The sequence below is a fragment of the Hemibagrus wyckioides genome, linkage group LG24 (genome assembly GCF_019097595.1).
Source record: "Hemibagrus wyckioides isolate EC202008001 linkage group LG24, SWU_Hwy_1.0, whole genome shotgun sequence".
NCBI classification, from domain to species: domain Eukaryota; kingdom Metazoa; phylum Chordata; class Actinopteri; order Siluriformes; family Bagridae; genus Hemibagrus; species Hemibagrus wyckioides.
This window is the reverse complement of record NC_080733.1, coordinates 19,621,166-19,637,199: the sequence shown is the minus strand read 5'-3', so window position 1 is coordinate 19,637,199 and position 16,034 is coordinate 19,621,166. Positions and strand designations below refer to the sequence as shown.

General features: G+C 38.4%; 1 protein-coding gene and 1 long non-coding RNA gene across 3 annotated transcripts; one reads left to right on the top strand and one right to left on the bottom strand.

Annotated features, from left to right (window-relative positions):
• The first annotated feature begins 240 nt into the window (after nucleotides 1-240).
• On the top strand, nucleotides 241-5,257 carry LOC131345253 (uncharacterized). 2 transcript variants are annotated; one of them, XR_009203459.1, is made up of 4 exons: nucleotides 241-321; nucleotides 3,984-4,161; nucleotides 4,235-4,369; nucleotides 4,755-5,256. It is a non-coding gene; the product is annotated as an uncharacterized LOC131345253 (long non-coding RNA). The 2 variants fall into 2 exon arrangements; XR_009203460.1 differs by lacking the exon at nucleotides 241-321 and adding an exon at nucleotides 1,926-3,313 and having other exon boundaries at nucleotides 4,755-5,257.
• Nucleotides 5,258-9,766: 4,509 nt separating this feature from the next.
• On the bottom strand, nucleotides 9,767-15,420 carry LOC131344988 (uncharacterized abhydrolase domain-containing protein DDB_G0269086-like). Its single transcript, XM_058377601.1, has 13 exons — nucleotides 15,292-15,420; nucleotides 14,845-14,925; nucleotides 14,658-14,753; nucleotides 13,909-14,106; nucleotides 13,287-13,742; nucleotides 12,605-13,129; nucleotides 11,897-12,445; nucleotides 11,239-11,739; nucleotides 11,012-11,113; nucleotides 10,644-10,838; nucleotides 10,455-10,525; nucleotides 10,195-10,250; nucleotides 9,767-9,899 (listed from the first exon to the last, which is right to left on the bottom strand). Exons 1-13 carry the CDS (start codon nucleotides 15,362-15,364, stop codon nucleotides 9,767-9,769), a joined length of 3,036 nt encoding a protein of 1,011 aa, XP_058233584.1. The 5' UTR covers nucleotides 15,365-15,420.
• Nucleotides 15,421-16,034: the final 614 nt, after the last annotated feature.

The following is a 16,034-nucleotide window of genomic DNA, read 5'->3' as shown; positions in this document are numbered from 1 at the left end:
TCCGAACTTCCCATCACTAATAAGTGATGCTCTCTCTCTCTCTCTCTCTCTCTCTCTCAGATCGAGGAGGAATCTATTTGCAGGAAAGAAGGGATGTTCTGTCAGGAGGAAACTTAATGACACCCTCGACCTTTTAAATGAGGCATGTACATATAACAACCTAGCACTTAGCTTTATGTGTTAGCATTCTGAAGTCTGTATTTATATATGTATGTAGTTATTGTTTTTTTTTCTTAGCACAGCAGCACTGAGTCCAGAAGAGAATCTGTGATCATGTTCTACCTTGGTGAGGAGACAGAGGAGTTGATCAAGGACTAGCAGGTACAGAATACACCTCTGACATTGCTCTAATTCAGTGCCCTGCCTGTATAACACACGGTAGTGCAATCATGTCCACAGGGGATTTTTAAAAACGGAGATTTTTCTCTGCTTTTTGGCCTTTCGCCCACATGCAGACAGTTTTTTTTTATTGAATACAAAACTTTAGATTACAACAAAAGCAAATACATTCATATTGTATGGAGAGATTAACAAGAAGGGCTCGACACAATATAACCAAAAATATATTCACAAATAAATAAAATATTTTAGCAAATGAAAGAAGAAACAAACAAAAATGAAATCATAACTTAAAATTAATATAAATAGAAAATCAACAGTTAAGGGCAATATCACAAACGATCATATGATATCAAGAGATCAAGCAACTTTATTGAATTTCTTCCTTTTATTTTGGTTAGGGCTTTAGAAAAGTGCTTCAAATCGTTGTCATGATCATAATCATTATTGAGCAAAGTAATTGGGTGAAAATGATCTAAATATCTACAATCTTTGTCTGGTTTGGGGATTAAAATAATCAAGCCTTGACTCATTGTGGGGCCCGAGACCCGTCTTCAATGGATTCAATAAAAGCATTAAACAATAGTGTTTCAAATCATTCTGAAAAAACTTGTAAAAATCTGCCGTGAGGCCGTCAGGACCAGGAGATTTGTTTGACTTGAGTTTCTGATTTCCGCTAAATCAAGTTCTTCCAAACATAATCATGCATCACAAAGATCTCTTAAATCATTGCCAATCTTTGGAATAAAATTATTAATCTTATCAAAGAAGTCATCACACTCTTTTGGAGAGAAATTAAGAGAACACAAGTCACTGCAGAAATGATGAGTTTCTTTACTTATTATTGTTCACCATTACTTTCGTCTTTTTTCTAACCTACAAAAATAGGATGTACTTTTCTCTCCCTCCTTTATCCATTGGGCCTCTAAGTGTATGTACGCACCTTTAGCTTTTTTAATGTATAAAGTGTCCAGTTGAGTTCGCAGAGATATAAAAATTACTTTTTTCAAAGCTACTCAGTACACTTTCGGTACAGTATTTATGAATCTCAGATATAATCTTGTGTTCATGTTCATGTCTCCTTATTTGTTTATATGTTTGTTGTTCCTTATGTTGTTTCTTATTTAAAGCTGCTTTGAGACAATGCTCTTTGTTAAAAGTGCTATACAAATAAAATTTAATTGAATTATTTTAGCAAGCATTTTACTAAAATTACTATTTTTAATTTCTATGATTAAATCTTTTACCTTAGCCCAGAATCCATCATTTTCAAAGCAAATCCAAATTAAATTTCCAATATCCCTTACTATGTGAGATCTTACATGTTGGCTTAAGAACTAAGATGATGGCACAGTGATCTGTTAGAGGTGCTGGTGAAATAGAGCAATCGTTAACAAAATGTAACCAATTATCTGAGATTAGCCAATAATCAATCCTTGATTTACTGGAGGCATTGGGTCTAAACCAAGAAAACTGTTTGATGTCAGGGTTAAGATGTCGCCATACATCCATAACTTTAATATTATTGCAAAAATGAGTAAGTACAGAGTTTGGTTGAGGGGTATTGCTTTTAGGTGGAAACCTATCAAGAGTTTCATCCGGTGTAACAAAGTCTCCACCCATGACAATATTATCTGTTGGGTCCAATCTCTTAAAATCATGGATTAAGGAAGAAAAGTCATTGAAAAGCTGTTGATTTTCTTTTGCATTATTGTGTCCATAAACATTAACCAAAATAAAAAAGATGGATTCATTACTGGAAACAACTGCAATCCAATGTCCACTGAAGTCAGTTTTGACAGAGATCATTTTCCCTGGACAATTGTTAAATACAGTTGCAGTCCCTGCAGAATGGGAGGATCCATGGTTTAGTAACATGGTTTTATCTCCCCACTGACTCCACCAAAACACAGCATCATCCCCAGTAGAGAAAAAAAAAAACTACTTTTACAAAATAAAAACATTGCTTTTCTTTTGACTTTGTTTTGAATGCCCCGAACATTTAGAGAGAGTAATGAAAACGGTAACTTAACTGGAAACATAAGAGAACGTATAAAATGAAACAAAGAACAAGCGCTGGTTGCGCACTCGAATCAGGTTTGTACTAAAAACAGCTAACCTAGTACATACCCCGTAACTTAGCCTTATCTCCAAATCATCACATCTCACTCCATCCTACCCGTAAAAAGTTCAGGTGCTGGATTTTGATGTGTCAGTGCGCCTTCCTTCAATATAACCAAATGGACGTCAGTAGTACGCCTTTTTCCTTCTTTACGCGCTTGAGCGATAAGAGGCCACAGTACAGCACGGGCGTTTCTGTCCTTCTTCCTAAAGTCTTCCACAAATCTGATTCCGTGGTTCTGGCAGACCGGTGAATTTTTCGTTGACTTCCATATTTCGTCCCTGTATTTACGCATTGTGAATTGCACCATCATCTGTCTTGGTTTCCCTGACTCCTTCTTACCAATCCGGTGCACTGTGTCAATAATATCATCTAATTTCTGCATCAAGTGCGGTGCAATTTCGGCAATCAGGTCAATCACTTCTCTGTGAGGATCTTCTTCAGACCTCTCCTTCATTCCATTGATCCGGAGATTCCATCTTCTCTTATATATCGTTCAAGTTCTGATGTTCTGCTGTCCAGGGCGTTGTGTGCAGCAGTTAGACCCTGGACCGATTTTCTCAGCTTTAGGCAATTTTCTGTACAGACTTTGATTTCAGCTTAGATTTCTTCTAACTTTTCATCTTGTGAATCAGAGCCAACAGTCAGAGAAGTAATGGCTTGCAGCAGAGTAGCATTGGTGATGACCTCTACTTGAGATTTTGACTTTTTCGACATGTGTGCTTTAGTGGGTGTAAGGTGAGAGGAACCACGGCATTTCTGTAGTGCATCAGACTCTATCTCCATCTCTGACACTGAAGTTGGAGCCACGCGTTGATCCGGAGGAATAACAATCTTGGGATGAGTTGTCTGGTGAGATTTCTGCATTTTGGGGACAGCAATAATTGCCTAACGGTTTAAAATGGTTCTGGGTGGGTGTGACTGAGAATTAAGTTGTTTTCATATTAGAAAACGGGAGATTACTAAGCCTCTTGGTAAAAGCACGTGTGTTCAGCCTGCCATCTTGCCGTTTTTTCCCGTACAGTTTATTAGTCGAATAGTAGACGCTGAAAGGGTGCAGCTTTTTTCAGAGGAACTTTTCTGTACAGCAGTGTGTTCTGCACCGCTCTTCAGCGCCACAACTGAATCTACAGCAAAACAATTGAATAAATTATATTTAAGTCTTTATACTGAAATGAATGCTTTATTTCACTGTAGTCAGTTTTTGTTCTCCAATCACAGACAGCTCTTTCTAGTGCGCTCTGTCCGTGTATTTACAGAAACAGATGAAGTCGGATTCTAGAACAAATGACTCATGAAACGATCCTTTAATGAATCGTTCATAAATACTCGCGAATCAAGAGTTAGTTAGAAAAGTGTTGGAACTGACCAGCGTCCAGACCATAAGTCCCTTGGGATAGGCTCTAAGCTCCCATGAGACACTCTTTAGCATAAACAGAACATAATATGGATAGAATTTTAATGGTTTTAGCAACAAGATTTACAAAGTCTTTTTTTGTGTATTGTGTATTTTGTGTCCAAGCATGAACCCTGACCCTCTTAGTGTGTGGAAACTCGCACAATCCACAGAGGATCAACATTCATCATCAAAGACAATCAAGTGGAAATAGCTGCTTCTACCACCATCACTTCTGTACTCAGTGATGGCAAGACAACCTACTGGTGGTCAAACCCTGGACATGAAGCCAGATTTGATGCTGGTCAGTCATACATCATAAAAAAACTGTGTCTTCTAAACAAGTCTTTTACCTTCCACATTAATGTTTCAAACAGCTTTCCTGGACCTACCAGAGGAGGTGGAGAGCAGCAAGAGTGGCCCTTTGTCCTCCTTCACCATCAGTGACCGGTGAAGAAGAGGACAGTTTTTCAAGACCCGGGTTTTTGACTCTCCAGGACCAAATTAAAAATGTAAGTGAATGTGATGTTAGGATTGAATCTCCAGAGCCATTTTATAATATTATAAATTATATATACACTACTGTCCAACAGGCAGGGGTGAAAATGCTGAAAAGTTTATTTTGATCAGTTAACTAAATGGAAAGTAAATGAACAGAAGAGAAATCCAAATTAAATGAATATTTGTTGTGCAAAACTAAATACCCCACCCTTCACCTGCAAAACACCATCAAGTCTTCTAGGTTCACTTTCACACAGTTTCTGAAGAAACATCTAGGAAAACACCTGACTCTGATCATTCCAATTTAAAACATGTAGTGTTGGGGGACTCCAAGTCTGTAAAGCACAGTGATGTTGTACTCACATGTGACGCAGTAACTGGTCTATAATACTGCAGGTGTGGAAGGTGAGAATGACCCGGTCACAGGTTCCTGTCCGGGATATATCTGTTCTGTGTGGTCACTGCATTCTAGATGTCTCCTTGTGAAGGGATGAGGCTGGGGCAGAGCTCCATGAAGGGTACAAGGTGGAGCTTACCCACCTTCACACCTCCATCCAGCCTAATGAGAAGGACAAATCCAATTCCTCCACTCACACCACTGTCAGGGTAAACAATATAATGCTAACACACACGAGTTGTTTCTCTAGACAAGTCTTCTACATCTCCTGATGCTCTCAGTGCCTTTAGAAAGACTACCCTGTGAAAAGCTTCTAATTAAAGTGGAACAATTTAAATCTACTCCAATTATGTACTGGTGGTTGGAGATATATTTAACTCTGTTCTAATAACATGTTGGGTCACTGTAAAAGTTTTTACTGTAAATTTGACTGTTTAATAAAATAATCCCAGAATGCAATGTCTCTACAGTATGATGCTGTATTACTGATGAAGCAGACTGAAAATAAACATTACAGCCATTTTCTAAAAGATACAGCATGTTTCTCCTTTATGAAAATTCATTAAAATCCTGTTAAAACTCTACTTTCACAGAACAGGGTCACAATGGAATAACACCATGAGTGTGAAGAACATTTATTTTATTAAAATACAGGTAACTGAGGGACTGAAAACAGTCCAGGAGCTGGAGATCATAGGGGTAACTCAGAAAGAGGACACTCTGATACTGCTGGACAGAACAGTAGTTGATTACACCATGCCTGGACGGTCACTCTGACAGCCTCGAGGACAGGGTAGAGAGGCTGGACATTTAAAGTACATGTAGAGCACATAAATAAAAGAATTATTCCACATTATTATATTATTCCACAAAATACAAAGGTTTATAATAATTGTGGATAATGCTGATGGACAAACTATGGCATGTTTACTAGTGTGTTACTGACCAGCTACTGGGGTCATCATGGATATTTTAGAAATGAAATAAAGCTGTTCACTTGCTACATGAGCAGTGCTGCATTTACTACCCTATAACCCCTTAATACTCTTGTCTTTTCTAACATTGGGTCACAATCTGAATGTGTCCTCTCTCCCACTTTTAATGCTTCTACACTGCACACATTTTTAGATCTTAAAAGTCTTGAAGAAAAAGTGGTAAATGAAGTCAGTTTTCTCCCCAGAGTCTAGGATTGTGAATGCTTTCTGCAGCTCTTTAAGAGAGATGTGTGTGTTAAGTCCTCTCAGTATAACATTACACTCAGAATCCAAACCAGATTCTTTACAGATTTCCTTTCATCGTCTTCATACTCAAGGTCATTCAGTGTATTCAATTGTACATTAAACAGGTCAGTCTCCAGCACAGGTATCTTGTTGGTGTTACAGAAATTGTGGATATCTCTTAAATATCAACAAACTATTTGGTAAAATCAGAGAAGACTGGTGTAGAAATTTTACTGGCTTCAGAAATACTTCATAATATTTCCTACAAGTCACTGTGATGGTGTTGAACTTAAAACATGTTCTGAAGATGAACACTTGTTCTGAAACCAGACCATTTTGTGTGAGTTAACTCAAAATGTTAGTGTTAGTGTGTTAGTCTGGCCCGGATGTTGCTGTCAGTTTGCTCCAATTAATTAGTTTAATTTAGGTCAGGATGTTTACGCCACTTACAAAAGGCTTTATCCACTAAATATTTAGTGGTGATGCAATAACAATGAAGAAGTTCCAGTATTGTCACTACACAGTACACAGTATACAGTTGGTCTCTATGAGGTTCTTATGATCACAGGATGTAGTGGACATCTTCATATGACCAGAGGATCCTGCACTGACCTCTGACCAGTGACCACATGAGAGAGCTAACCAAGCTAATGGATATCTTGGTGGATGTCACTGCGATAAACGTGAAGTTCTGCCTATATCATTTTTATGTCCACTACCGCTCAGAAATTTGGGAACACTCAAAAATTGTATTGTTTTCCAAGGAAACACACAGGAAATGCGTCTGAATAGCAAATCTAGCAAAAGAACAGGACATGCTGCCATGTCAGAGTTAGAAATAATGATTTTGATGGAAATGATGAATGTTTTCTTCAAACTTTGCCTTCATTAAAAAAACAAAACAACTTTTGCAGCAATTACAGCCTGGGCATTCTAGCGGTCAATTTCTCAAGATAGTCTGATGAGATTTCACCCCATGCTTCCTGGAGCATCTCCCACAAGATGGACTGGCTGATGGAGTCTTCCTCTGGAGCTGAAATCAAGCTGAAACATGCGAGCGATCCCGAACTGTTGAGCGGTAGTGTAAATATCACTTTAATATATGACCTCACATTTTTGTTATTCTTATAAATCTGTAGTTATTATTTTTGCACATTTTAATAAATTTATTTGAAGGGTTTCAATAAGCATTTCTTGAGATAAACAGGCATTTAAATGAGTCTTTTAATTGTTTTTGTTCATCACTTCAGCATTTAGCTCAGAAAATCTTTATTAGAAAATCTTTATTAGGACAGAAGTAGAAAGACAAAAGATGAATACTTTACACCATGGTTTCCTAAACTGGGGTTCGGGAGTTTATAAAAAATAATCAATAATTAAAACATAAGAATGTAAAATTAAAATAAATGAATTTAAAATAAAACCTAAAAACACATAAAAATATATGACCTATTTATTTACCTGCATGTTTTGTGATCATTAACTGACATCAGACATGAACATGAGAATGTGTTAAATTATTGAAATAATAACTAATAAAACAAAACTTCAGGGGATATTGAAGTAAATATTTTAAGTCAAAGTCTTGTTTACAATTACGGTCAATTGTTGCCATCTACTGGACATTTCTTTTCACACTGCTGTGGTACTTCTTGTTCTGTCTAGTTGTGGAAATTTTCCTGGTTCTGGACCTGATCCTCTACTAGTAATGTACTGGGACCTACAAAATGGCGGAGGGTAAATAAATCTCAAGACAAAATGGCGGAGGGTAAATAAATCTCAATACAAAATGGCGGAGGGTAAATAAATCTCAATACAAAATGGCGGAGGGTAAATAAATCTCAATACAAAATGGCGGAAGGTAAATAAATCTCAATACAAAATGGCGGAGGGTAAATAAATCTCAATACAAAATGGCGGACGGCAAACGGAGCTTCAGTCACACTGTCAGCAGGTTAAGGAGCAATAGCTTACTAGCTAGCGATAACTAAGTTAGCCACAAATACATATAATCTCACTATTTTACAGTGGCTTTGTTTGATTTTTAATTTCAGCGGAAATCTGAGCAGCAATGAGCAAAGAGAGGCTGCTGTGTAAATTTCTCTAAGTTATTAAGCAAAACCACTTAGTGACGGCAATTAGCATGTTAGCTTAGCCACAATCGAGCTAACATTCAATTTCACAAATCCACTAAAATCTTTATGCCAGAAGTAGATTATCGCTTAGCTTAAGTATAACAAAATGAATGAATTAATAAATTGGTAGATTAAACATTCCATCTGAATAAATAACTAGAAAGAAGCAGTTATTGCATTATTGATTATATTGTGAATGTAAGTGTTAAACATTTATCTAATAATCAGCATCAACAGATCAAAGCTAATTCAGCGAAGACATTAGTAACACACTGACCCTGTTTCCTCTGATGCTGTCAATAAAACACCATTTTATTAAATACACATTTATTACTCTCATTAAAATCACTCACAATCCAGCCTTTACAAAGGATTTTTGTTTTTCTTAAGATGAGGAATATTTTTCTGGCATAATGAGGAAATATTTTAAGTCACCAAGGCAAAAAAATAAAAATCTAAATAAAAATCAGATTTTTTAGACATAACATGAATGATTAATATTAATGTTATGTGTAAATGGTAATTTTTTAATAAATATTTTTTTTTTACCACAGTATAAACACTTTGTCCCACATTGCTCAGGAGCAGTATGTATTATATAGAATAAAATGAAACTTATTGTTTATTGATTGTTTTGTCCACAGCATATAAAACTATATCAGGTGTCAGTGACCCTCAGGTGACCTTGTAGACCAAGTAAAGGTACTCTGTTGTTATAATAATAATAATAATAATAATAATAATAATAATACTTTTATGCCACTGTTCAGGTCGTCCAGGTTACTACAGCAGTGTTAAAAGAAACTCCATCAGCTTCACCGAGGCATGTTTTTGTGTTTGTGGATGTTTTCAGGAATCTCTACCTCAGTTCCAGCTGTTGTGTTCAGAAAGAAGAGGGAAACATGGACTACTTCTCCATCACCACCGGTATGAGACAGGGGTGTATTCTCTCTTCCTGAAAAACCTTCATTTTACCAACATCACACTTCTTAGGGCCTTGTAGAAAAGGATGCAGGACATGACAAGTCTGGAAGATGAAGCAGTCAAGGTTGGACTCCAGATCAGTGGAAACAGAATGAAAATCAGGAGAATTTAATATTTTATATGGAAGAGTTAAAGCTAGCATACGGCTTCCGGTTACGAATCACTGTGACATTCATCTAATTATTAATACACCAAATATTTTCTGTTAAAGTAAGAGGAGAATGAGTGACTCTTTACATTTGAATATTTATGATTTATTAACTTTGTCTAGTAAATAATCATTTTTAAGAAAATGGCTGAACCCCAAACGTGGTCCTGTTCCCTATACACTCACTATAAACATAATGACTTTTACACCCTAAGTAGTGCACTACATATCTCCAATAGAGAGTGATTTGAGATGGAACCGGTGTCATGTGACCATAAAAAGATAACGGAACAACAGATGATTCAGGTCAGGTTTTGTACTGTTGTGTTACCGAAAGAAACCACATTTCATTCCAACGTACACAAGCGATATAGATATACATCTGACATGTTGTTGGAAATTTGTTCAGATTTTTCTTCCATTTTCAGTTCAGTTGAAAGTCTGTGAATGGTCTAAGGTGGTAAAGACACTGATGATCTTCTTCAGGACAGGAAGTGAGGTGGAGTGTTTATTTCAGGTGGGGATTAGTGACTGTTCCAGGGAGAGGTTGAATATCCCCCTGAACACCGGTGCTGCTGCTGAGTGCAGGCCGTAAGGAGCCGAGCCGAGACGCCGTCCGGTCCTGCTGCCTTAGAAAGGTTCAAACTGACCACTCTCCTGATGAAATACTCAGTGTAGATGACTCAGTTCATGTGCAGAAATAATCAAAAGTCACGTTTAATAGATTTTTTTATTAATAATAATAATAATGATAATAATGAGGGTGGGGAATAGGGGAGTTGTGTTTGTGTATTTTTTTGTGTGTGTGTGTATTTTTGTTTTTTAGTGTGTGTGTGTGCATGTGTGTGTGTGTATTTTTGTTTTTTAGTGTGTGTGTGTGCATGTGTGTGTGTGTATGTGCGTGTGTATGTGTGTGTGTATGTGTGTGTGTGTGTGCTGAATAATGATGTACTGCTGTTTCTGGAGCTGATCTTCTCTGGTCTCTCCGTCTCTTTGCTCCCACTGAGGCTGTGGGACAAAATTAGAGAAATCACTATGTGAGCTCGTTTCCCAGAATTCAACACAAACCATCGTACTTAGATAGTAAAGTCTTGATTAGATGAGTGTGTGGGTCACTTGGATGGATTAACATAAAGAACATTAAGGATAACTAGTGTGTGTTTGTTGTTCTGCTTGTGTGTGCTGCTGCTTTTATCTGTTTCTCATCATTACCTTCTTGTAGTTGATTTTTTTCCCTCTTCCTCGTGTTCCTCTCCTGACCTTCTTCTTCATTTTTACTTCATCTTTAGGAATAAAATGGAACAATAAGGTCTTAAAGTCAATCTTAAAGTCAGTGTGATTTGAATTTAAATTTCTAATTGAGATCTTATTAACATATTCGAATTTATTTTCTTTCCTTACCCAGAGACTGGCCAGACGTTTCTCCTGTCTGGTCCTGGACGTTTAGGAGCTGATTGATGGCTTCAGTCTCCACCACATCCTCCACCTCAGGCAGGTGGATCTCGTCCTCCGTCTCCTCCAGGTGGACGGTCAGGAAGTTAGCTTCAGCCTCGGCTTCAACGTCGGCACTCGTCACAATCTCCGCTCTTTCTCCTGCTGTAAAGAATTCAGTTCAGAACTTAGTGTCAGTTAGTAGATATGGAGTATTAGGTGTTAATGATCAGGGTTAATTCTGTGTTTGTCACTGCACTAACTTTAACACCAGGATTGTTTCACTTATTGTTCTGCATTTTGTGTGAAATTATTCTGAGATGATCTTTTTTACTCACCCAGAGACTGGACACTGCATTCCTCTCTCTCATCCAGGAGGATGTTCATCAGTTCCCTGATGGCTTCAGTGACTGCTGCCTCATCCACCTCCTTCAGAGTTCCTGTTGTTGAATAAGTTCATATTCTCAGGTTTATAACAGCACTAATACCAGTGAAGCACATGAACTGATATCAGCAGATCTCCAGGTACATTACTGACATCATGACATGAGATTAATATTCATACCTGCTTCATGGACCTGGAACTTCTTGTAATTGATCTTTCTTCCTTGGCCTCGGGTTCCTCTCCTGGTCCTTTTCTTCTTCTCACATTTTTCTGGTTGAGCTTCAGCCTCAGGTTCAGCTTCAAACTCAACTCCAGCTTCAGCGTCCACCTCAGCTTCTGCCTGAACTTCAGCCTCAGCTTGAACCTCAACTCCAGCCTCAGCTTCAACCTCAACTCCTGCTTCAGCTTTGACCTCAGCTTCTGCCTGAACTTCAGCCTCCGCTTCTTTTTCAGCTTCAGCAACAACCGGAACTTCCGTCTCAGCTTCAACTCCAGCTTCAGCTTCCACCTCAGCTTCTGCCTGAACTTCTGCCTCAGCTTCAACTCCAGCTTCAGTTTTCTCCTCAGCTTCTGCCTGAATTTCAGCCTTGGCTTCTGTTTCAGCTTCAGCTACTGCTGGAACATCTGCCTCAGCTGCTGCCTCGACTTCATCTTCAGCCTCAGCTTTTGACTCAAGTTCTTCTGAAAAAGAAAGTCACATGATTCACAGTTTAAATGTGATATAATGTTTAAATCGTATTAACAGAGGTAAATAAAGTATAAATAAACTTCATTCATTTAATATCAGCAGATCTCCAGGTACATTACTGACATCATGACATGAGATTAATATTCATACCTGCTTCATGGACCTGGAACTTCTTATAATTGATCTTTCTTCCTCGGCCTCGGGTTCCTCTCCTGGTCCTTTTCTTCTTCTCTGTTTCTTTGCTGGTGTTTTCCTCAGCAAAACCTTCAGCTTCAACTTTTCCCTCTGCTTTAGACTCAATTTCCATGTCGCTTTCAGCCTTGGCTTCAGTTTCAGCTTCAGCCTCAACTTTGGCTACAACTTCAGCCAAAACTTCAGCCACAGGGTCAGCCTCAGCTTCAATGGGAGCTTCACCCTCAACTTCAGCCTCAGCTTCGACAACCGCTTCAGCTTCTGTTTTCACCTCAGCTTCTGCTTCCACTTCTGTTTCAGCCTCTGCTTCTGTCTCAACTTCAGCCACTGGTTCAGCTTCAACTTCAATGCCAGCTTCGCGCTCAGCTTCAGTGTCAGCTTCCACCACAGCCTTAATGTCAACAACAGCTTCAGCCTCAGCTTCAGCCTCAACTTTGGCTACAACTTCACCCTCAACTTCAGCCTCAACTCCTGCTTGAGCCTCAGATTCATCTTCAGCTCCTTCTTCTGAAAAAAAATCATGATTGTCATTTTAAAGGTGATAGAATGTTTAGATTGTATTAATCGACACAGATAAAATGTTTCACTTCAATTCTTCACTTAATTTAATATCAGCAGATCTCCAGGTACATTACTGACATCATGACATGAGATTAATATTCATACCTGCTTCATGGACCTGGAACTTCTTATAATTGATCTTTCTTCCTCGGCCTCGGGTTCCTCTCCTGGTCCTTCTCTTCTTCTCACATTTTTCTGGTTGAACTTCAGCCTCAGCTTCAACCTTAACTCCAGCTTCAGTTTTCTCCTCAGCTTCTGCCTGAACTTCAGCCTCAGCTTCAACCTCAACTCCTGCTTCAGCGTCCACCTCAGCTTCTGCCTGAACTTCAGCCTCAACTCCTGCTTCAGCTTTGACCTCAGCTTCTGCCTGAACTTCAGCCTCTGCTTCTTTTTCAGCTTCAGCTACAACCGGAACTTCTGCCTCAGCTTCAACTCCAGCTTCAGCTTCCACCTCAGCTTCTGCCTGAACTTCAGCCTCATCTTCAAACTCAACTCCAGCTTCAGTTTTCTCCTCAGCTTCTGCCTGAACTTCAGCCTTGGCTTCTGTTTCAGCTTCAGCTACTGCTGGAACATCTGCCTCAGCTGCTGCCTCGACTTCATCTTCAGCCTCAGCTTTTGACTCAAGTTCTTCTGAAAAAGAAAGTCACATGATTCACAGTTTAAATGTGATATAATGTTTAAATCGTATTAACAGAGGTAAATAAAGTATAAATAAACTTCATTCATTTAATATCAGCAGATCTCCAGGTACATTACTGACATCATGACATGAGATTAATATTCATACCTGCTTCATGGACCTGGAACTTCTTATAATTGATTTTTCTTCCTCGGCCTCGTGTCCCTCTCCTGGTCCTTTTCTTCCTCTCTGTTTCTTTGCTGGTGTTTTCCTCAGCAAAACCTTCAGCTTCAACTTTTCCCTCTGCTTTAGACTCAATTTCCATGTCGCTTTCAGCCTTGGCTTCAGTTTCAGCTTCAGCCTCAACTTTGGCTACAACTTCAGCCAAAACTTCAGCCACAGGGTCAGCCTCAGCTTCAATGGGAGCTTCACCCTCAACTTCAGCCTCAGCTTCGACAACCGCTTCAGCTTCTGTTTTCACCTCAGCTTCTGCTTCCACTTCTGTTTCAGCCTCAGTTTCAGCCTCAACTTTGGCTACAACTTCAGCCAAAACTTCAGCCACAGCTTCACCCTCAACTTCAGCCTCAACTCCTGCCTGAGCCTCAGATTCAGCTTCAGCTCCTTCTGAAAGGAAAAAAAAAATCATGATTGTCATTTTAAAGGTGATAGAATGTTTAGATTGTATTAATCGACACAGATAAAATGTTTCACTTCAATTCTTCACTTAATTTAATATCAGCAGATCTCCAGGTACATTACTGACATCATGACATGAGATTAATATTCATACCTGCTTCATGGACCTGGAACTTCTTATAATTGATCTTTCTTCCTCGGCCTCGGGTTCCTCTCCTGGTCCTTTTCTTCTTCTCCTTGCCTTTGCTGGTGTTTTCCTCAGCAACACCTTCAGCTTCATCTTCAACAACTGCATCAGTCTCAGCTTCAGCTTCAACTTTGACCTGATCCTCAATTTCAGCCTTGTCTCCTTCTGAAAAGAAATGATGATTCACAATTCAAATTTCATAGAAAGTTTTGATTGCATTCATTGACAGATAAACTTTAATATTTTTAATATTTATATTTATTCCATCATCAGAAAATAATATATGAACAATGTCACAGTCTTAAATGATACTATTACTAAAACTTTCTGATTGTTAATAATACTTTTTATCACTGAAGATGAGTTTAGTGTTTTTTTTAAACTTCATTACAGGTGTTTTCAACAGGCTCTTCTGTTAACATCATCAGAAAATAATGTGTCACAATCATAAATAATATTATTATCACTGATGATGTTTTAAAAATGGAGTATAGTCTCCCAGTGTACTGTCCTCTAGCTGTAGTGTAGACTCAGCTTTTATTTGTTTAATTCTTCAAATAAATTTATCCAAATATTCAGAAATGTCAGCATCTTCCTAAGAACATGGGGCAGTAGATAAGCTGTATTATTCATATTAATATGATTTACCCCTTTTACCACAGTGACATTAATATGAGGGTGTTTTAATTTAGTCTGAAATGATTTAGTTTGTTCACCGAGTAGAAGGTGGGATGTTCCCTCTTCCTCATCCGTGATCTGACTGATGGCTTCATCCTCTTCCTCCGCTCCAGTATCCAGCGCTTCCAGGAGCTCTGTTTTTAAAGATTATCTTCATGTTATTGACTTTCCTTCTCATTATTCTTATTCCTCCTATCATTCTCCTATCACACAACAAGAACTTACCCAGTGAGGTTTCACGTGTCTCACAGTCATAGAGGAAAATTCCCATCAACACCCTGACCTCCTTGGTGCAGATCCTTTCTCCTGTAATAATAAAAAACATTAAGATCTTCAGCTTCTGTCTTCAGTACCTTCAGTATTTATCTCATGAACATCGTCCATGTCAGTTTTGTTCTATCCTGAGGTCAATCCTCTTATTGTAATGGACAACACTTCCCGGAATGACCACTAGGTGTCACTGTGTGATTACTGCTGTTAATATGCTCTCACTAGTTACAGGGAGAGAAGGAGCGGAGTTTTTGGGTTAAAAAGGAAGAAAATTCAATAAACACTCGGTTGTATGCGAGACTAAAAGACTTTAGGTAAGACTTTAAGCTAAAAGTTAGTTAGTGTGTGGTTAAAGGTGGTTAAGTGATGTTTGTACAGGTTACTACAAGTTATTTTACTCACTCAGTTGTTGGTGGAGAGACGTGAGGAAACCTCCCATCAGTTTCTGAGCCTCAGCTTCAGCTTTCTCCTTCATGCTGTGGCTGGTGTTTTCACCTGAAATAAGAGCATTTCATATTAAAATAACGATTTCCATCTGAATGATCGGGTTAAAAAGCAGGAAATGAAGAATATGGAGGAAGTTTCACAAGTCGGTGTTGAGCTTCTTCCACTGCCGTTTTAACATGAATAATGATCAAGTAGCAATGTTTGTCCTTTTCACTTCGGTTCTTTGGTTATTTTCTACATTTACTCACTCATTTTCTGACTGGTCATCTCAGTGGTCTTCACAAAGATATCCGTGACCTTTAGCTCTGGTTTGGTTTTAGAAAAAGAAGTGAATTGATTTCTCTAAAACAGAAATGCTGCAGTTTTTTTCGGCGTCCTTCGCTGCGATCCTCCTCGGTGTCTTATCGTGGTATTGAAGCGATCGGTTGCTATGACAACTGACAACATTCTCAGAACTGACCGTCATAGTGACGGAACATTCTGGAAATCCATTCTGGTTCCATTAAAAACAACAACAACTATTCTGTGGTCTTCCTCCATAAGCACAAGTTTCACTTGGAGACATTTCAGTACTGTAGTTTATTTCATTATTGTCCACACTCATTAGATTATTCTGACCAATGGACAAAATCAGTGCTGGACATTTTCACCCCTTCTCATCTGGAGATTTTAATCCTTGTCACTCATGAACTGAAGAA